The sequence below is a fragment of the Thunnus thynnus genome, chromosome 1, assembly GCF_963924715.1.
Source record: "Thunnus thynnus chromosome 1, fThuThy2.1, whole genome shotgun sequence".
Classification (NCBI taxonomy): domain Eukaryota; kingdom Metazoa; phylum Chordata; class Actinopteri; order Scombriformes; family Scombridae; genus Thunnus; species Thunnus thynnus.
This window is the reverse complement of record NC_089517.1, coordinates 16,683,744-16,706,806: the sequence shown is the minus strand read 5'-3', so window position 1 is coordinate 16,706,806 and position 23,063 is coordinate 16,683,744. Positions and strand designations below refer to the sequence as shown.

Genomic DNA, 23,063 nt, shown 5'->3' with positions numbered 1-23,063 from the left:
CTCTACCTTCTGCCTTGCCACTTGATGTTCCCCTTGATGCCCACACCCTCAATGGAAGGCTCCTCACTCAAGTACTTACTTACGTTACTGAACCCCTGCACCTCATCCTATCTGGCAATCATTGTGGTCCATCCAATTCCATATCATCTCTTACCCTCATACCCCCTTGGTCCTCAGTCAAACGTGGTTAAAACTCCATAAATCCCGTATCAATTGGTCCACCAATAAAGTTCAGAACTGGAGCTCTTTGTCATTCATCTTGCTTGAAAAATGTCCTAGGAGAAGCTTTCAGTAGGCAGCAAGCTCTCTCTTCGCCCCCACATCACAAACATTGACAAAGACAAAGTGGTTGGCGGGTTTGCCACTATGAAGGAGAGGAGATTTAAGTTTTAAAGCCTCTGGAAATTTGGCTTGAAATAGTAAAAATGCATATATAATATCAAAGTTGAGTGTCTCATTAAGCATCAACAAAAATCTGAGTGAAAATAAACGTTCATAACTATTAGAAAACCTAGTTCAAAAATAGCTCATTTGGCTGCTCAAACCATTTGTCAGGATTGTGGGGGCATAATCAGATCAGGCTCGATTGACAGCTCCCTTTCAGCTGAAGTACCACCTAATTTTCCATTCAATCACTAAAATGTTTTGCTGCCATGAAATAAACTATCAAATCTGTCAAATGGACCCTACTTGATTAGAAAGCTTTACTAAGCGACTAACTAGCAAACTAGGGTAGACCACCCAAATCTGTGTTTTTATTTGATTATACCTCACAGAGTATGGCATTAATCATTTTAGCATTTTCCATTCACTTACATGAAACAATTAACATTAGCTTTTTTATCAACTACCCCAGTACTCTGCTAGTTATCTCGACATATCGGCTAACTAGCAGACTAGGGTCGACCACACATATCTGTGTTTTTATTGAACTATACCTCCCTAAGAAGCTAAGTGTTTTAGCATCTTCCATTTACTTACATCGAAACAGCTTTGCCATGATAAACTTTTTAGCTACTTGTCAGCTCCGTGATTAATACAGATCTGGGTGGTGTACTCCAGTCTGCTAGCTAGCTTAACACGGTAGATTTAAAACCATGTCAGGCTAATTTGAATTCTCAATCTAGCTAAAAGCAAAGAAAAGTGCAGTGCACAGTTTTCCCATGATAGGAAGTATTGTGAAGTCAGCTTGGCCAGATCGCCACATGAATCATCTTTCTCCTAAATATGATCGGGCAGAAATTTATTATGTAATTAATGTCCTAACTGCAACTGCTAAGGGGAGGGAGAGAGATTTTCTCAACAATTACATTGCTATGTCGAAGACTACGTTCTCAAACTTTTTAGACGTTTATCATATGCACATTAGATCCCAAATTACATAATTAAGAGCCAATCATGGATTTGCCTCTCCAGGAGCTTTAAAAAGGGACCTTGATATGTACTAGGGATGTAGAGGGCCCAGTATTTGTATTTATATCTGTATTTGTTGAGGCAGCAAAATTATATATATATTTATATATATATACGATATATATATACGAAGGTGGTCCCCACGCCGGGTCTCGAACTGGAGTCTCCCAGATCATAGACGACTGTGTTGACTACTGAACTAAAACTTCAGACTGTGGTAGAATCTCCTGACTGGTGAAAGCAAAATTTCGCAATTTTTGTTTTGAGATTTCAGGAATCAACATTTCTGTGCTAAGCAGAAATTTCCAGATTAAATGGTATAAAGCCTCCCAGCCACAACTGACAGAGCACACTCAAGAGGAGAGCTCATAGCTATCACTGCAGAAGATGAATACTTACAACAAAATGTGGTAAGTTAAAATCTTCTTTTGTTGATTTGTTGTCGAATTTCTCTGAATACACCTGAATATACAGTATCTTCTTCTTCAGAAGTTGTAAAATGTACTTTGGAGAATAAAATCCTAAACTGAGCCTCAGTAGTACTACCAGAAAAGGTTCCAATCTATGAATTTGAACATATTTTTAAAATTCTTATTTCTTCTATCTTTTAAAAACCTACTTAGGTTGAATTTTCCATTTCCAATTGTTCTTCAAAGGTTTTCTCTGGCTGTACTCTTTACAGCATGGGCCTGTCTGGCAGACGTGGCACACACTGAAGGTAGGATGAAACGCTCAGAGAGACACACCAACACAAACACAAACATGCCTCAGCTGAGGAACATGGTGCTTTGATTTCAAAATTAATGTGTAGTTCTTACATCAACATTGCAAATATATGATAAATAAATACAGTAGGATATTTGTTGGTACTATTGGACCATGAATGTCTTTACAAAATTTCATGGCAACCCATGTAATCTTTGTTGAGATATTTCTGTCTGGAGCAAAGTGGTGGCCGACATTACAGAGATTGCCATCCCTAGCTAGCTTGGCTAAAAATGTGAGCAGTCAACCATCAGTCTTCATAAGTGTCTACATGACTTACTCTGAGATATAACAGTTTATTGTGGCAGTACCAAAACATGCCCTACACACTCTGAGGATATATTTAAAGTCAAAATATAACTCCAAATTGGGCCACAATGACTGATCTAGAGATCCAAACAGCAGTCCTTTACTTCAGGGCACGTTCAAGTGGATCCAAGCGACCTGTGCAACCTCCAGTTCTCTGAAGCTTCTGTTTTACACTAATACCTCCTTGACAGCTGCTGTTCAGATAGATAACTCCTGCATGAAATGACACGGGCTGTCCTGCGGGATCTGAGGGTTGGGCTATTACTGTTCATTTTAGATATCGCTCATTTGGCTGTAAAGCTACAGTATCTGACAGGGAAATTGCCTGTTTGCCTGCTTATTTTATATCTATCCTTAAAAAATAACAATAAAGAGAGCGATCTGAGTCCACCGAAATATCTGACTAAACTGACTCGAATGTTGAAAAATAATTTGCTGATAAGGGAATGGCAGTTATTTTCAGTGAAAAGATGATGATGATGAAGATAATGAGATGAAGAAAACATTCAATGTAGCACAACAACGGATTGTATTTTCTACTCCTACGGTTTCTGTAGTGCATCAGACTAATTAGTCATCCATTCATTTAATTGTGTTTGTAAGCTATTGTCTGTTGAACACAACACTGAAAGTCATTCCTGGTAAATAAATGCTGTTTGGATGCAGAATTACAACAGATTAATGATCATGAACATTAGAGATTAGAGCCATCCATGTAAGGATGTCGATATCACTTCGAAGAGAAAATCACTTGAAGCAGTTTTCATGATTATCTCGGCCACATAAAAAGACACACGGATCAAAGCGAAGAGAGTAGATGGATCCTCCTCTTCACTCAATGTTAAGCAAATCAGGAGCTGCTGTTTCTGGAGGGAACCCTCACAGCATGAAAGCATAGCATTCAGATGACAAAGCTCCGTTTAACAGTAGATCTCTGTGAGTTATAACAGTATGCTTTAATGTCTGCAGTGCACATTCTACAATGTGACAACCCCTTTGTCAATGAGATCATATTTTATTAAATATGTTTAAGCTCCTCCAGAGGGAAAATGAGAAGAGCAAAATTGCTGTCAACAATGTTTTATACTCAGAGATAAACAGCTCAAACTGGTGAAGCGTTCTTAATATATAGTCTCTAAACAGGAATCTTGGAAAAAAAAGTTTAATTACCTTTATAAAATCCTTAAAATTACATCTCCTCCTTCTCTCTTATCAAAAAATCCAGAATCTATGAATATGCAAATATTGTTGCTTTCAAAACTTGAACTGCTATACACAAGATGTCTCCTACTTCACTGAAAAGTCCATTCTCAGTGTATGTGTGCTGGAGGCTTCAGGTTTCCACATCATTTGTGTAAGTTGCATACTGGACCACAATTGGGTCCAAACTAGTTGTGATATTACAAATCATGCTTGTAGGCCGGCCCTTTAAACTCAGATTTTCAGTGAGTATAGAGAAACTTTCCTCCTTCAGCAGATGAATGTGAAAACAGCCTTCTAGTGTCAAAGTCTACACATACTTCATTCTGCACAGTGAAGCTTAAACATCCAAGTGAAGTAACAACAAGGAAAACACAAAACAATATTTGTGGTTGCATGCAGGTGTTTTCCCCCACCAACACAAGCAGGACTTCAAACATATTTTCGTCTGACAGGTGTGTCCACTCTGCCATAAATCATGAACTATCTCAACAACAAATGCTTTTGATTGTGAGATTGAAGTTTTAAAGCCTCTGGAAATTTGGCTTGAAATAGTAAAAATGCATATATGATATCAAAGTTAAGTGTCCCATTAAGCATCAATAAAAATCTGAGTGAAAATAAACATTCATATCTATTAGAAAACTTAGTTCAAAAACAGGTCATTTGGCTGCTCAAACCATTTGTCAGGATAGTGGGGGCATAATCAGATCAGGCTTGATTGACAGCTCCGTGCTCAAATAACACTTTATTTTCTATTCAAGCACTAAAATGTTTTGCTGCCATGAAATAAACTATCAAATCTGTCAAATGGACCCTATTTGATTAGAAAGCTTTACTAAGCGACTAACTAGCAAACTAGGGTAGACCACCCAAATCTGTGTTCCCCTGTTGGTGCAGGGTTTTCCTTTATCTACAAGAAAGACCATTCATTGTGCCCCTGCAGTTTCTACTGTGGTCTAAATAACATAACAGTTAAAAACAAATATCCTTCTCCTCTGATTAATTCTGCTTTTGAACCACTCCAGGGAGCCACCATCTTCTCCAAACTCAACCTCAGAAGCGCCTACCACCTGGTCTGAATTAAGGAAGGAGATGAATGGAAAACTGTCTTCATCTTGCCTTATCTTCTTCCAGAACATGGAAGAACACATCCAGCATGTGAGACTATAGCTCTGCGGCCGTGCCTCTGAGCCAACTCACCTCTTCAGCTACTCCCTTTCCTGGACCCCTGAGGCAGATGCTGCCTTCATCGAGCTAAAGTGACGCTTTACTTTACAGACCCTTCATGTCAGTTCATCATGAAGGTTGATGCTTCAGATACAGGGGTTGATGCTGTTCTTTCCCAGCACTTAGCTTCTGACCAGAAACTCCACCCCTGTGCTTTCTTCTCCCAGTGATTGTCCCCCTCTGAGCAGAACTGCTTGCAGTCAAGTTCGCTCTGGAGGAATGTAGACACTGGCTGGAGAGAGCAAAACACCCATTTATTGTTTGGTGGATCACAAGAACCTGGCCTACATCCAGACTGTCAAATGACGGGGATGAGATCATGTGTGTGTGGAAGTGAAGAGACAAAAGGAAATGGCGGCTAGGCAGAAGAAATTTGAAATCGGCCTGAGTCTAAAATGAAACCTTTTGTGCCTAGAAGCACGCAGGGTCCAATCTGAGTGAAAACCACTATGGTTAGTAGGAAACTCATTCAAAGGTTGGATCAAAAGAAAACACAAATGGTTCACAGTAAAAGTCCTACAAAGCATAAGTCAAAAACATAAGTGTTTGCATCTAATAATACACAATTTCATAGCTAACTCTGCCCAGATATCAGCCTTATTTGAGGATTGCTCTAGTAAGCAATAAGATATGTGTTTATCCATCCCTTTTCACTGAACTGCGTCAAGTGAGTCCAGTGGTGTGACGGAGTTGGGGGTCCTGTTGTCCTTAGCTCATCAGCTGGTCAGGATCCGTCTCCGTCTGAGTCCATGCTTGCAGCGGGGAGGAAGATCAGAGGTTATATGTTGAGAGGGACTTGGTTGCCTTTGTTTCTTAAAACAATTGCATGACTTGCAATAAAATTAAGCAGTTATAAGCTAGTAATTAGTTGAGTACTGAACAAATTGAGTCAATCTTACACTAAATTGTGGCCAAATGGTAAGGTAAGAAAAACAAAGGGTCCTTTGTTCTTTGTTGTGGTCAGCGGTATCTCTACCATCTTTGCAGGAGCGTAACACAGAGAGACAATTTGAATGTGTCCATGGTTTTTATTGATAAGATGATGTCATTAGTCATAGGCCACAATGACAAATGGTGACTGTGGCTGAGGGTCTATGGGTGGAGTTCAGGTATAAGTGTGAAACCTGAAGGATCATGGGAGGCTGAGTTCAGTTCAGTCTAGACCAAAGTGATGACTCACACAACTGACCAACATTTCCCTCCAGAGCAATTAAAAGCTGTTATTGAGCCATAATAATGAAATATATCAGATCATTTTCTTTCTATGTTCTAAAAATACGTATACGCATAATCTGTGTAGTCTGTAAATAGGGACAGTACTATTTTGGCTCCGTACTCCAGCACAGTGGATTAATAATGAAACGATGACTATGAGGTTAAAGTGCTGACTTTCAGAGAAGAGAATTGCTTTCCTTCTACAGTATGTTTGATCCATTTAAGAGTGCACTTGCCTCAGGTCAGTGAATGCTGTAAAGCTTTAGTAACTCTGCCACCATGACATGACTTCATTTGAAATCAGTGTTGGATTTTCAGGATTTTCATATCCAATTATATGCTTAAATAATCTATAATCTAATAATCAATTAACTGACTAATAGTGGCAGCTCTATTCTATATTCCAATGTCTTGAAAACAACATAAAAGGCTCCTGCTGCTCTTTCCACTGTGTCTAAAACTGTCCACATTGCAGTCTCTCAGATAATATTGTAGACATATAATAAATGCTGTATTAATAATATAGCCATAGGTGCCATGAAAATAAAAGGCTGCATTTACTCCATACCCACTGCGACACATAACATAAACATCATATGGAGAGAGTGGAGAAAGCCTACAATAAATAAAACCCACCTTTCTAAATATGTTTGAAGATTTGAACACTAACTCAGTGAAATAGTTTAAACACCAAAAATTGTTTTTATGATTTTAGTACCTTATTCCCAACACTGTAGCTTGTGCATGTCTTATGTAAGGCAACTGTTGATATTGCACCACTGTGTTTGACTTCAGATCATGGCAACTCTTAAAATAAATATCTCTTTGTAGGCTTGTAAATATCCACAGTAGTAATGCTGGACTTTCCACCCTGCAGTAGCAAAGCACAGATTTGCCTCACTGCTGTCACTGTTAACTAGTTACTGCCAAGAATTTGATGAAATGTTGTAGGGTGTTGTACCCCTGCAGAAAAATCTAATGTAGCGATATGTGTGTTATTTTTTGTGATAACAAATTAAACAGTACAAGCTGTTGCAATATCATTAGTTTTTCATCCACAGGAGATAAAAGTGTTCACCTCAGTCAGATTTTGTTTACTTTTTGTAAACTATGATGCAAACGGTACAAGCTGTTAGTGAGTGCCTTGATTTACGGCTGTTGTGAAATAGTTTAACTTTGCAATAGTTAACAACAACTTAAAATAAAGTTAAAAGATATAGCTGAATAGAGAAATACTCAACTCATATGAATGAAAATAACATTTTTTACACCACGTAACAGACAGAAAAAAACTCTTAAAGGACGGGTTCACAATTTTTCAAGTGTGTATTCAGGTGCCCAATTTAACATTGACATAGGTTTTTCTTGCCATAATCTGTTCATACTGACCTGAAGATCCTTTCATAACACACTTTCAATGTGAGTGACAGGGGCCAAAATCCACACACCTCCTTCTGTACAAAAACTAATTTATCTGAAGCCAATATGAAGCTTCAGCCATCCAAATTAGTCAAATCAAGTAGGCATCTTTCAACATTGCAGTCTTTTTAGTGCTAATGTCTCTCTTTTTGTTACTATACTTCCACCGCAGCTCAACAGAGAAACACTGTCTGAGGAAACACAAAGAGAGAATTTCATGCTAAAAAGAAATGTGGCAGATATCCACTTGATATGACTAACTCAGACTACTGAAGCCTCATTTAAGATTCAGATAAACTTTTTAATGCATTTTTGCACAAAATGACTGTGTGGACACACTGTGGAATATGGCCCCCATCATTTACACTAAAAGGACATTTGATGAGGATCTTTTAATAGCCTGTATGAACAGGAAGAATGATTACAGGGAGGAAAACCTCTTTCTGTGTTCATATGGACACCTGCCTGTTGTTTTAAGACAGTCTTGAACAATTGTGAGTCTGTCCTTTGTTGATTGGTTGCTATGGTGTCTGTTAAATATTCAGCATTTTGTTTTGACATTACTCTATAATTTTGACAAACTGAACTATATTCTCTTTATCACACTGTACAAGAGAACTATATTGTATTGTATTGCTTCACATTTTAATCATTGATAAATGTTCATTTTCCTGAATTCAGACTGTGGCAGAGTCTCCCAACTGATGAAAGCGAGATTTCGCAATTTTTCTTTTGAGATTACATGAATCAACATTTCTGTGCCAAGCAGAAATTTCCAGGTTAACGGCTCCCAGCAGGTATAAAGCCTCCCAGCCTCAACTGACAGAGCACACTCAAGAGGAGAGCTCATAGCTATCACTGCAGAAGATGAATACTCACAACAAAATGTGGTAAGTTAAAATCTTCTTTTGTCGGTTTGTTGTCGAATTTCTCTGAATTCACCTGAATATACAGTATCCTCTTCTTCAGAAGTTGTAAAATGTACTTTGGAGAATAAAATCCTAAACTGAGCCTCAGTAGTACTACCAGAAAAGGTTCCAATCTATGAATTTGAACATATTTTTAAAATTCTTATTTCTTCTATCTTTTAAAAACCTACTTAGGTTGAATTTTCTAGTAAGTATCCAGTAATGTTTTGTGAGCTGGTAAATCAAATGCTTAAATATGCTAATTCTGAAATGAAGTAACTAATTTGTTTAATTTGACACTTTTAATTATTAAATTGCCCCTTCCCAATTTTTTTTACCTCAATTGATCCAGAAGTTCAGAGACATTTAATGTTTGTTCACTATGCGATTCTGTTGTTCTTCGAAGGTTTTCTCTGGCTGTACTCTTTACAGCATGGGCCTGTCTGGCAGACGTGGCACACACTGAAGGTAGGATGAAATGCTCAGAGAGACACACCACCACAAACACAAACATGCCTCAGCTGAGGAACATGGTGCCTTGATTTCAAAATTAATGTGTAGTTCTTACATCAACATTGCAAATATATGATAAATAAATACAGTAGGGTATTTGTTGGTACTGTTGGACCATGAATGTCTTTACAAAATTTCATGGCAACCCATGTAATCTTTGTTAAGATATTTCTGTCTGGAGCAAAGTGGTGGCCGACATTACAGAGATTGCCATCCCTAGCTAGCTTGGCTAAAAATGTGAGCAGTCAACCATTAGTCTTCATAAGTGTCTACATGACTTACTCTGAGATATAACAGTTTATTGTGGCAGTACCAAAACATGCCCTACACACTCTGAGGATATATTTAAAGTCAAAATATAACTCCAAATTGGGCCACAATGACTGATCTAGAGATCCAAACAGCAGTCCTTTACTTCAGGGCACGTTCAAGTGGATCCAAGCGACCTGTGCAACCTCCAGTTCTCTGAAGCTTCTGTTTTACACTAATACCTCCTTGACAGCTGCTGTTCAGATAGATAACTCCTGCATGAAATGACACGGGCTGTCCTGCGGGATCTGAGGGTTGGGCTATTACTGTTCATTTTAGATATCCCTCATTTGGCTGTAAAGCTACAGTATCTGACAGGGAAATTGCCTGTTTGCCTGCTTATTTTATATCTATCCTTAAAAAATAACAATAAAGAGAGCGATCTGAGTCCACTGAAATATCCGACTAAACTGACTCGAATGTTGAAAAATAATTTGGTGATAAGGGAATAGCAGTTATTTTCAGTGAAAAGATGATGATGATGAAGATAATGAGATGAAGAAAACATTCAAGGTAGCACAACAACTGATTGTATTTTCTACTCCTACAGTTTCTGTAATGCATCAGACTAATTAGTCATCCATTCATTTAATTGTGTTTGTAAGCTATTGTCTGTTGAATACAACACTGAAAGTCATTCCTGGTAAATAAATGCTGTTTGGATGCAGAATTACAACAGATTAATGATCATGAACATTAGAGATTAGAGCCATCCATGTAAGGATGTCGGTTTTCATGATTATCTCGGCCACATAAAAGACACACGGATCAAAGCGCAGAGAGTAGATGGATCCTCCTCTTCACTCAATGTTAAGTAAATCAGGAGCTGCTGTTTCTGGAGGGAACCCTCACAGCATGAAAGCATAGCATTCAGATGACAAAGCTCCGTTTAACAGTAGATCTCTGTGAGTGATAACAGTATGCTTTAATGTCTGCAGTGCACATTCTACAATGTGATAACCCTGTTGTCAATGAGATCATATTTTATTAAATATGTTTAAGCTCCTCCAGAGGGAAAATATGAAGAGCAAAATTGCTGTCAACAATGTTTTATACTCAGAGATAAACAGCTCAAACTGGTGAAGTGTTCTTAATATATAGTCTCTAAACAGGAATCTTGGAAAATAGAAAAAGTTTTATTCATTCAGGAAGTCCCATTGAGATTAAGAGTGAATTTGAGAACGAATTAATGGTTTTATCAATCATTTGGGAACTTTAGACATCAATCCTCCAGGAAAGCAGCTTGTTGAACAAAATATGGCATTAAAATCCTTATAACCTACATTCTAGGTTATACGAGAACAGTATTCATGTAATGTAAAACTTGTAATATCAGAAAATCCTTCAAATACAAGAAAGTAAATAAGATATGTCCGTGTTTATTTCCCAGCCTCAAGCATCCGTTCCAAGCGACTGGTTGGGGGGTCCCTGGCACCTCGTGTCCCCTGGCAGGCCATGGTCTACCTGAGTGACAGCTTCATGGACGGAGGCTACGCAGGCGGTGCTCTCATCTCTGACCGCTGGGTTTTGACGGCTGGCAGGAACCTTTTTGTCAGGAAGACCCGACAGGACACCCATGGAACATCTCCCATCATTCCTAAGGTGTACCTGGGGATCTTAGAAAAATCAGAAGCTGGTCCCCTCACAGAGGTTGCAGTAGAGAAGGTGAGCAAAGAAAAACATTTAATGGAGGTTAAAGATTAAACTTTGTCTCTTTAACCATGTTAGAGCTACTGTACCAGCGGTCGTCATTCAAATGCATCTTATGCATTCATGAACTATATAAAAAAATTAAAATTTTACATGAAGGCAGAATTTCAGTCTCTACAGATGTCTAATAAGCAGTAATAGATAGCAGGAAATATGTATAGTGTAATGCACAGACATGTAGATTTTCTTTTTTCACTTTGTTTTTTTTTTCTATTTTCATTTTATAGATTTTTTTTATGGCTGCAGCATTATAACAAATGAAAAAATATATAGTATATATACACATATATACAGTATGTGTCTTGTCACACTCATTTCCATTTTCCACTTATTACAAATTGTCTGTTTGATGTAACAGCACAGACATGAAACCATGGCTTTTTTGAATATTTCGCTAAATAAAAGTGTGATATGAGAAATGGAAGCAACACTGTCTAATGAAAACCAAAATGTAATTTCTTTTAGGAACAGAGTAAAGTAGTCTTGATTTAAATAATTTTAAAAATAAATGACATTTATTGGTAGGAGGATTTTCTCAAAAAAAAAAAAGAGTATTCATTTAATGTAGTTGTTCTCAACCTGGGGCTCGGACCCCAGGTTGCACCCTTGGCTTTGTCTACTCATAGACAAAGCTTAGAGATACATGTTTTTTAGTGGAGGACATTTTACTGTGGTACTATTACAGTTAAATTAAAAAGCAGAGCCAGATTAAAAACCAAAACCCTAAATCAGACTTTTCTCTCGTGAATTCCCCTCCTGCAGGTTGTTCTTCATCCAGCTTTCCAGAACCATTCTGACTGGGACAACGACTTGGCTCTGCTGAAGCTGAAGGAGCCTGTGGTTATGAGTGACAAAGTGACCTCAATCTCCCTGCCAAAGGAAAATCAGCAACTGGCCCAGGTGGGGTCCATCGCTGGCTGGGGCTGGGGGATCTACCTCACCTTAGCTACATCACTCAAACACGCAGTGCTCCCCGTGGTCAGTTCCTGTAAATCAGAATATCAGGGTGACTCGCTCAAACCAGATGTGGACGATAACATGTTCTGCACTGGACCAGGTCAATACAGTGAAAATGTATGTTTCGGTGATTCAGGCAGTGCTCTGACTATGAGCGATCCTGACACTCAGGATAAGTACGCAGCAGGGATCCTGTCTTATGATAAGGCCTGCTCAAGGGACAGGTATGGAGTCTATATGAAGATTTCCTCATATCTGCCCTGGATACAGAGCGTCATCAAGGGAGATGACTGATGACTAAGATGTTCACATGGCAGCAGTAGAGAAATCATAACAATAAATAAATATATTGCAATGTAACCACTCCTGTCTTGTCACTGAAATATTGTGAATGACATGTGGAAATTCTGGTAAATAAATCCATTACTTGCAATACATCTTGTTTGGGATCTTGTTTGTTTGGACATACCAATTTCAAGGTAAACCACACAATGTTTCACTGTTAAACACGTAAAGATAATCTCCAGAAGTATTGTAGTATGTATGTATGTATATGCTTCTGTGGTCTTCCCTCAAAAAAAAGTTTAATTAGCTTTATAAAATCCTTAAAATTACATCTCCTCCTTCTCTCTTATCAAAAAATCCAGAATCTATGAATATGCAAATATTGTTGCTTTCAAAAGTTGAACTGCTAGACACAAGATGTCTCCTACTTCACTGAAAAGTCCATTCTCAGTGTATGTGTGCTGGAGGCTTCAAGTTTCCACATCATTTGTGTAAGTTGCATACTGGACCAAAATTGGGTCCAAACTAGTTGTGATATTACAAATCATGCTCGTAGGCAAGCCCTTTAAATTCTGATTTTCAGTGAGCACAGAGACACTTTCCTCATTCAGCCGATGAATATGAAAACAGCCTTCTAGTGTCAAAGTCTGCACATACTTCATTCTGCACAGTGAAGCTTAAACGTCCAAGTGAAAAACAAAACAATATTTGTGGTTGCATGCAGGTGTTTTCCCCCACCAACACAAGCAGGACTTCAAACATATTTTCGTCTGACAGGTGTGTCCACTCTGCCATAAATCATGAACTATCTCAACAACAAATGCTTTTGATTGTGAGATTGAAGTTTTAAAGCCTCTGGAAATTTGGCTTGAAATAGTAAAAATGCATATATGATATCAAAGTTAAGTGTCCCATTAAGCATCAATAAAAATCTGAGTGAAAATAAACATTCATATCTATTAGAAAACTTAGTTCAAAAACAGGTCATTTGGCTGCTCAAACCATTTGTCAGGATTGTGGGGGCATAATCAGATCAGGCTTGATTGACAGCTCCGTGCTCAAATAATCATTGACAGTGGGCAGATGAGGACAGATCCTGGAAAGATTCAGGCAGTGGCAGATTGGCCCATACCCACATCCCTGAAACAACTCCAGTGGTTACTGGGCTTTGCTAACTTTTACAGAAGGATCATCAGAGACTATAGCTCTGCGGCCGTGCCTCTTAGCCAACTCACCTCTTCAGCTACTCCCTTTCCTGGACCTCATCGAGCTAAAGAGACGCTTTACATCACCTGTCTTGGTCCGGCCAGACCCTTCATGTCAGTTCATCATGAAGGTTGATGCTTCAGATACAGGGGTTGACGCTGTTCTTTCCCAGCACTTAGCTTCTGACCAGAAACTCCACCCCTGTGCTTTCTTCTCCCAGTGATTGTCCCCCTCTGAGCAGAACTAAGATGTTTGAAACAGGGAACTGCTTGCAGTCAAGTTCGCTCTGGAGGAATGTAGACACTGGCTGGAGAGAGCAAAACACCCACTTATCGTTTGGGTGGATCACAAGAACCTGGCCTACATCCAGACCGTCAAATGACGGGGATGAGATCATGTGTGTGTGGAAGTGAAGAGACAAAAGGAAATGGCGGCTAGGCAGAAGAAATTTGAAATCGGCCTGAGTCTAAAATGAAACCTTTTGTGCCTAGAAGCACGCAGGGTCCAATCTGAGTGAAAACCACTATGGTTAGTAGAAAACTCATTCAAAGGTTGGATCAAAAGAAAACACAAATGGTTCACAGTAAAAGTCCTACAAAGCATAAGTCAAAAACATAAGTGTTTGCATCTAATAATACACAATTTCATAGCTAATTCTGCCCAGACATCAGCCTTATTTGAGGATTGCTCTAGTAAGCAATAAGATATGTGTTTATCCATCCCTTTTCACTGAACTGCGTCAAGTGAGTCCAGTGGTGTGACGGAGTTGGGGGTCCTGTTGTCCTTAGCTCATCAGCTGGTCGGGATCCGTCTCCGTCTGAGTCCATGCTTGCAGCGGGGAGGAAGATCAGAGGTTGTATGTTGAGAGGGACTTGGTTGCCTTTGTTTCTTAAGAAACAAAGGCAACCAAGACCAACCAACACCTGCATGACTTGCAATAAAATTAAGCAGTTATAAGCTAGTAATTAGTTGAGTACTGAACAAATTGAGTCAATCTTACACTAAATTGTGGCCAAATGGTAAGGTAAGAAAAACAAAGGGTCCTTTGTTCTTTGTTGTGGCCAGCGGTATCTCTACCATCTTTGCAGGAGCGCAGCACAGAGAGACGATTTGAATGTGTCCATGGTTTTTATTGATAATATGATGTCATAAGTCATAGGCCACAATGACAAATGGTGACTGTGGCTGAGGGTCTATGGGTGGAGTTCAGGTATAAGTGTGAAACCTGAAGGATCATGGGAGGCTGAGTTCAGTTCAGTCTAGACCAAAGTGATGACTCACACAACTGACCAACATTTCCCTCCAGAGCTATAAAAAGCTGTTATTGAGCCATTGTGACGGCCGCACTTGCAACCACACAGTGGCTTTGAAGTTTGTATCCCAGCTGGCACTCACACTTTGGTCTCTTTTACATTTGTAGTTCATTTTCTCCTCAGTTAGCTAATTTAATTACATTTCACATTACATACAAATAAATAACAACACACTGGATTTTGTTTCATACTCATTTTATTTTACAGTTTGGCAGTACATTAGTTTCTATTTGTAGCGCGCACATTTGGTTAACTCTTGTACAGTCATTAGTTTAAGTTGTTCTAATTTTCATTTTTTTGAGTTACCAGTGTTGGGGTGCTGCTCCTGGAGGACATCTGGCCAGGTCTGGGCAAAGGATGTGCACCAGGACATGGAATGGTTAAATACAGGAAGTGGCCAATTGGGTCATACCAAGTCCTGCCACCTCATAGGGAGGAACTGTTTATTTCAAGTTTAGTCATATTGTTTGTTTCTCTTTATTGAATGTTTAGTTGGGTATTTTTGGTTTAGTTGATTTAGTTGAGTTAACCTGTGTTGGGGGGAATTCTGTTGTTTATTGCTTAGTTGGTAGTGTTTGTCATTTGTCAGTTACCCCTCTTGTGTTATGGTCTGATCAGCCAGTGTATATGTTCCCCTTTGTGTTCATTTTGGAAGGTCTGTTAGCAGGGTTAAGTTCACTTTAGTTGAGCTCTGTTTATTTGACCTCTTTTATGGGCCCTGAACTTTATTTACATATTTTGTCATTTGCACCTTTTTTTGCATTTTTTGGGTAAAATAAAAACCCTCTTTTTTGAAACCACCTGAGTCTCCTTTGTCTACCAGCTCGGTCCCTTACAGCCATAATAATGAAATATATCAAACCATTTTCTTACTATGTTCTAAAAATACGTATACACAATCTGTGTAATCTGTAAATAGGGACAGTACTATTTTGGCTCTGTACTCCAGCACAGTGGATTAATAATGAAACGATGACTATGAGGTTAAAGTGCTGACTTTCAGAGAAGAGAATTGCTTCCCTTCTACAGTATGTTTGATCCATTTAAGAGTGCACTTGCCTCAGGTCAGTGAATGCTGTAAAGCTTTAGTAACTCTGCCACCATGAAATGACTTCATTTGAAATTAGTGTTGGATTTTCAGGATTTTCATATCCAATTATATGCTTAAATAATCTATAATCTAATAATCAATTAATTGACTAATAGTGGCAGCTCTATTCTATATTCCAATGTCTTGAAAACAACATAAAAGGCTCCTGCTGCTCTTTCCACTGTGTCTAAAACTGTCCACATTGCAGTCTCTCAGATAATATTGTAGACATATAATAAATGCTGTATTAATAATATAGCCATAGGTGCCATGAAAATAAAAGGCTGCATTTACTCCATACCCACTGCGACACATAACATAAACATCCAATTATATGCTTAAACTCAGGAAATCATTTCTCCAGGCTCTTGAAAGCCCACATTAAATCCTCTTGCAAAATTACTCTAACTTTTAAGTCAGAGAAATCTGAAATCTATCTAGTCAGGCTTGTTAAATACTGACTGCATGGTCCAGCAAATGAAGATTTTTGCTTTTGTACATTTTCTGCATCAGTGTTCCTGAGTATACTACGTGTGTGTGTATGAGAATTAGTTTGATTTGTTCATTAGAAAGATATAAATCTTCCCTTTAATGTGACTGTAGTCTTTGTATTTTCACCTGTTAGATCGTTTGCTTATTTATTCATTTTGGCATGAGTTGACTATTTAGATCACTAAGAACAATTTTGACCATGCTCACTTTCTACCTGGACTGTAGTGGCTAGAAACTTGTAGTGCGAAAGGTCAGATTAATCTGACCTGCTCTTGCCAAATGCTAAAATACAATCTCCACTTTGATCATTAGATGAAAAAAGTGACTATATTAGGGCTGCAAATAATGATTATTCATGATGATGTAATCTGCTTTTTATTTTCTCGATTAATTGATTAATTGTTTAGTCTATTAAATGTTAAAAATAGTAAAAAAAAATGACATTCATAACTTCACAGAGGCCAACGGTCTAAAATGTTGAGATATTCAATTTACAGTCATATGATGAAGAAAAGCAGAAAATTGTCACATTTGAAAAGCTGGATCTGTCAAATGTTTGGCATTTTTGCTTGAAAACTGAAACAATTGATTGATTATCAAAATAGTTGCCAATTTATTTTCTGTCGATCTAATAATCAATTAATTGACTAATAGTGGCAGCTCTATTTTATATTCCAATGTCTTGAAAACAACATAAAAGGCTCCTGCTGCTCTTTCCACTGTGTCTAAAACTGTCCACATTGCAGTCTCCCAGATAATATTGTAGACATATAATAAATACTGTATTAATAATATAGCCATAGGTGCCATGAAAATAAAAGGCTGCATTTACTCCATACCCACTGCGACACATAACATAAACATCATATGGAGAGAGTGGAGAAAGCCTACAATAAATAAAACCCACCTTTTTAATATGTTTGAAGATTTGAACACTAACTCAGTGAAATAGTTTAAACACTATTTTAAACACTAGTTTAAACACCAAAAATTGTTTTTATGATTTTAGTACCTTATTCCCAACACTGTAGCTTGTGCATGTCTTATGTAAGGCAACTGTTGATATTGCACCACTGTGTTTGACTTCAGATCATGGCAACTCTTAAATTAAATATCTCTTCGTAGGCTTGTAAATATCCACAGTAGTAATGCTGGACTTTCCACCCTGCAGTAGCAAAGCACAGATTTGCCTCACTGCTGTCACTGTTAACTAGTTACTGCCAAGAATTTGATGAAATGTTGTAGGGTGTTGTACCCCTGCAAAAAAATCTAATGTAGCAATATGTGTGTTATTTTTTGTGATAACAAATTAAACAGTACAAGCTGTTGCAATATCATTAGTTTTTCATCCACAGGAGATAAGAGTGTTCACCTCAGTCAGATTTTGTTTACTTTTTGTAAACTATGATGCAAACGGTACAAGCTGTTAGTGAGTGCCTTGATTTGCAAAATTTTAAAAAACACTGAGTTGTGAAATAGTTTAACTTTGCAATAGTTAACAACAACTTAAAATAAAGTTAAAAGATATAGCTGAATAGAGAAATACTCAACTCATATGAATGAAAATAACATTTTTTACACCACATAACAGACAGAAAAAAACTCTTAAAGGACGGGTTCACAATTTTTCAAGTGTGTATTCAGGTGCCCAATTTAACATTGACATAGGTTTTTCTTGCCATAATCTGTTCATACTGACCTGAAGATCCTTTCATAATACACTTTCAATGTGAATGACAGGGGCCAAAATCCACACACCTCCTTCTGTGCAAAAATATAATTTATCTGAAGCCAATATGAAGCTTCAGCCATCCAAATTAGTCAAATCAAGTAGACATCTTTCAACATTGCAGTCTTTTTAATGCAAATGTCCCTCTTTTTGTTACTATACTTCCACCGCAGCTCAACAGGGAAACACTGTCTGAGGAAACACAAAGAGAGAATTTCATGCTAAAAAAAATGTGGCAGATATCCACTTGATATGACTAACTCAGACTACTGAAGCCTCATTTAAGATTCAGATAAACTTTTTAATGTATTTTTGCACAAAATGACTGTGTGGACACACTGTGGAATATGGCCCCCATCATTTACACTAAAAGGACATTTGATGAGGATCTTTTAATAGCCTGTATGAACAGGAAGAATGATTACAGGGAGGAAAACCTCTTTCTGTGTTCATATGGACACCTGCCTGTTGTTTTAAGACAGTCTTGAACAATTGTGAGTCTGTCTTTTGTTGATTGGTTGCTATGGTGTCTGTTAAATATTCAGCATTTTGTTTTGACATTACTCTAATACTACTCTTAATTTTGACAAACTGAACTATATTCTCTTTTTCACACTATACAAGAGAACTATATTGTATTGTATTGCTTCAGATTTTAATCATTGATAAATGTTCATTTTCCTGAATTCAGACTGTGGCAGAGTCTCCCAACTGATGAAAGCGAGATTTCGCAATTTTTCTTTTGAGATTACATGAATCAACATTTCTGTGCCAAGCAGAAATTTCCAGGTTAACGGCTCCCAGCAGGTATAAAGCCTCCCAGCCACAACTGACAGAGCACACTCAAGAGGAGAGCTCATAGCTATCACTGCAGAAGATGAATACTCACAACAAAATGTGGTAAATTAAAATCTTCTTTTGTCGGTTTGTTGTCGAATTTCTCTGAATTCACCTGAATATACAGTATCTTCTTCTTCAGAAGTTGTAAAATGTACTTTGGAGAATAAAATCCCAAACTGAGCCTCAGTAGTACTACCAGAAAAGGTTCCAATCTATGAATTTGAACATATTTTTAAAATTCTTATTTCTTCTATCTTTTAAAAACCTACTTAGGTTGAATTTTCTAGTAAGTATCCAGTAATGTTTTGTGAGCTGGTAAATCAAATGCTTAAATATGCTAATTCTGAAATGAAGTAACTAATTTGTTTAATTGGACACTTTTAATTATGAAATTGCCCCTTCCCCCTTTTTTTACCTCAATTGATCCAGAAGTTCAGAGACATTTAATGTTTGTTCACTATGCGATTCTGTTGTTTTTCGAAGGTTTTCTCTGGCTGTACTCTTTACAGCATGGGCCTGTCTGGCAGACGTGGCACACACTGAAGGTAGGATGAAATGCTCAGAGAGACACACAAACACAAACACAAACATGCCTCAGCTGAGGAACATGGTGCCTTGATTTCAAGTAGTTCTTACATCAACGTTGCAAATATATGATAAATAAGTACAGTAGGGTATTTGTTGGTACTGTTGGACCATGAATGTCTTTACAAAATTTCATGACAACCCATGTAATCTTTGTTAAGATATTTCTGTCTGGAGCAAAGTGGTGGCCGACATTACAGAGATTGCCATCCCTAGCTAGCTTGGCTAAAAATGTGAGCAGTCAACCATTAGTCTTCATAAGTGTCTACATGACTTACTCTGAGATATAACAGTTTATTGTGGCAGTACCAAAACATGCCCTACACACTCTGAGGATATATTTAAAGTCAAAATATGACTCCAAATTAGGCCACAATGACTGATCTAGAGATCCAAACAGCAGTCCTTTACTTCAGGGCACGTTCAAGTGGATCTAAGCGACCTGTGCAACCTCCAGTTCTCTGAAGTTTCTGTTTTACACTAATACCTCCTTGACAGCTGCTGTTCAGATAGATAACTCCTGCATGAAATGACACGGGCTGTCCTGTGGGATCTGAGGGTTGGGCTATTACTGTTCATTTTAGATATCCCTCATTTGGCTGTAAAGCTACAGTATCTGACAGGGAAATTGCCTGTTTGCCTGCTTATTTTATATCTATCCTTAAAAAATAACAATAAAGAGAGCGATCTGAGTCCACCGAAATATCCGACTAAACTGACTCGAATGTTGAAAAATAATTTGCTGATAAGGGAATAGCAGTTATTTTCAGTGAAAAGATGATGATGATGAAGATAATGAGATGAAGAAAACGTTCAATGTATCACAACAACTGATTGTATTTTCTACTCCTACAGTTTCTGTAATGCATCAGACTAATTAGTCATCCATTCATTTAATTGTGTTTGTAAGCTATTGTCTGTTGAACACAACACTGAAAGTCATTCCTGGTAAATAAATGCTGTTTGGACGCAGAATTACAACAGATTAATGATCATGAACATTAGAGATTAGAGCCATCCATGTAAGGATGTCGAAATCACTTCGAAGAGAAAATCACTTGAAGCAGTTTTCATGATTATCTCGGCCACATAAAAGACACACGGATCAAAGCGCAGAGAGTAGATGGATCCTCTTCTTCACTCAATGTTAAGTAAATCAGGAGCTGCTGTTTCTGGAGGGAACCCTCACAGCATGAAAGCATAGCATTCAGATGACAAAGCTCCGTTTAACAGCAGATCTCTTCAAATACAAGAAAGAAAACAAGATATGTCCGTGTTTATTTCCCAGCCTCAAGCGTCCGTTCCAAGCGACTGGTTGGGGGGACCCTGGCACCTCGTGTCCCCTGGCAGGCCATGATCTACCTGAGTGAGAGCATCCTGGACGGAGGCTACGCAGGCGGTGCTCTCATCTCTGACCGCTGGGTTTTGACGGCTGGCAGGAACCTTTTTGTCAGGAAGACCCGACAAGACACCCAGGGAAAATCTCCCATCATTCCTAAGGTGTACCTGGGGATCTTAGGAAAACCAGAAGCTGGTCCCCTCACAGAGGTTGCAGTAGAGAAGGTGAGCAAAGAAAAACATTTAATGGAGGTTAAAGATTAAACTTTGTCTCTTTAACCATGTTAGAGCTACTGTACCAGCGGTCGTCATTCAAATGCATTTTATGCATTCATGAACTATACAAAAAATTAAAATTTTACGTGAAGGCAGGATTTCAGTCTCTACAGATGTCTAATAAGCAGTAATAGATAGCAGGAAATATGTATAGTGTAATGCACAGACATGTAGATTTTCTTTTTTCACTTTGTTTTTTTTTCTATTTTCTTTTTATAGATTTGTTTTATGGCCGCGGCATTGTAGCAAATGAAAATACTCAAAGACAAAGCTTGGAGATACATGTTTTTTTAGTGGACAGCGACAAGATACAGAGTATCTTAAGATACTACTGTGGTACTATTACAGTTAAATTAAAAAGCAGAGCCAGATTAAAAACCAAAACCCTAAATCAGACTTTTCTCTCGTGAATTCCCCTCCTGCAGGTTGTTCTTCATCCAGCTTTCCAGAACCACTCTGACTGGGACAACGACTTGGCTCTGATCAAGCTGAAGGAGCCTGTGGTTATGAGTGACAAAGTGACCCCAATCCCCCTGCCAAAGGAAAATCAGCAACTGGCCCAGGAGGGGTCCATCGCTGGCTGGGGCTGGGGGTACTACTTCACCTTTGCTACATCACTCAAACACCTAGTGCTCCCCGTGGTCAGTTCCTGTAACTCAGCATATCAGGGTGACCCGCTCAAACCAGATGTGGACGACAACATGTTCTGCACCAAAGCAACTCGATACGGTGAAAATGTTTGTTTCGGTGATTCAGGAAGTGCTCTGGCTATGAGAGATCCTAAAAGTGGGGATGTATACGCAGCAGGGATCCTGTCTTATGATAAATCCTGCACGAGTGGCAACTACGGAGTCTATATGAAGATTTCCTCATATTTGCCCTGGCTACACAGCATCATCAGGGGAGATACAGAGGAATCATTTGCTCTGCGCGCTACTGCTATGACTAAGATGCTCACATGGCAGCCACGGCAATAGAGAAATCATAACAATATATAAAGTCAGTGATTATTTTTGAATGTTTGCAATGTAACCACTGTTGTCTTGTCACTGAAATATTGTGAATGACATGTGGAAATTCTGGTAAATAAATCCAACCACACAATGTTTCACTGTTAAACACATAAAGATACTCTCCAGAAGTATTGTAGTATGTATGTATGTATATGCTTCTGTGGTCTTCCCTCAAAAAAAAGTTTAATTAGCTTTATAAAATCCTTAAAATTACATCTCCTCCTTCTCTCTTATCAAAAAATCCAGAATCTATGAATATGCAAATATTGTTGCTTTCAAAAGTTGAACTGCTAGACACAAGATGTCTCCTACTTCACTGAAAAGTCCATTCTCAGTGTATGTGTGCTGGAGGCTTCAGGTTTCCACATTATTTGTGTAAGTTGCATACTGGACCACAATTGGGTCCAAACTAGTTGTGATATTACAAATCATGCTTGTAGGCCGGCCCTTTAAACTCTGATTTTCAGTGAGCACAGAGACTCTTTCCTCCTTCAGCGGATAAATGTGAAAACAGCCCTCTAGTGTCAAAGTCTGGACATACTTCATTCTGCACAGTGAAGCTCAAACATCCAAGTGAAGTAACAAGGAAAACACATTTTTCAGTGAAAGGCAACTTTAAGTTTGAAAAGAGAACTTGAGTGCTTCAGAGGTTGAGATGATATTTCATCATGTGCATTCATCAGCGTGAAAACTAAAGTTGTGAACAGAATAAAAGTGAATGACACAATTCAGAATTTGTGGTTGCCCGCAGGTGTTTGTTTTTTTCCCCCTACCAACACAAGCAGGACTTCAAAGATATTCTCGTCTGGCAGATGTGTCCACTCTGCCATAAATCATGAACTGTCTCAACAACAAATGCTTTTCTCCACGCCAGAAAAGTGGGATGATGACAGCTGCCTGTCCAGGTGATACAACATGAAGGTGAAAGATGAGAGAGAAGGGAAAATA

At 38.3% G+C, this 23,063-nt stretch overlaps 2 protein-coding genes across 3 annotated transcripts; both read left to right on the top strand.

Annotated features, from left to right (window-relative positions):
- The first annotated feature begins 1,785 nt into the window (after window positions 1–1,785).
- LOC137181421 (haptoglobin-like) lies at window positions 1,786–12,383 on the top strand. Of its 2 annotated transcripts, XM_067587128.1 has the most exons (5): window positions 1,786–1,823; window positions 2,070–2,149; window positions 4,130–4,144; window positions 10,672–10,946; window positions 11,754–12,383. In XM_067587128.1, exons 1-5 carry the CDS (start codon window positions 1,801–1,803, stop codon window positions 12,240–12,242), a joined length of 882 nt encoding a protein of 293 aa, XP_067443229.1. In that variant the 5' UTR covers window positions 1,786–1,800; the 3' UTR covers window positions 12,243–12,383. The 2 variants fall into 2 exon arrangements, with proteins under 2 accessions (XP_067443229.1, XP_067443221.1); XM_067587120.1 differs by lacking the exons at window positions 1,786–1,823; window positions 2,070–2,149; window positions 4,130–4,144 and adding exons at window positions 8,328–8,441; window positions 8,866–8,927.
- A 6,363-nt stretch (window positions 12,384–18,746) lies between these two features.
- hp (haptoglobin) lies at window positions 18,747–22,849 on the top strand. Its single transcript, XM_067587108.1, has 4 exons — window positions 18,747–18,963; window positions 19,387–19,448; window positions 20,777–21,051; window positions 21,528–22,849. Exons 1-4 carry the CDS (start codon window positions 18,941–18,943, stop codon window positions 22,077–22,079), a joined length of 912 nt encoding a protein of 303 aa, XP_067443209.1. The 5' UTR covers window positions 18,747–18,940; the 3' UTR covers window positions 22,080–22,849.
- The last annotated feature ends 214 nt before the right edge of the window (window positions 22,850–23,063 follow it).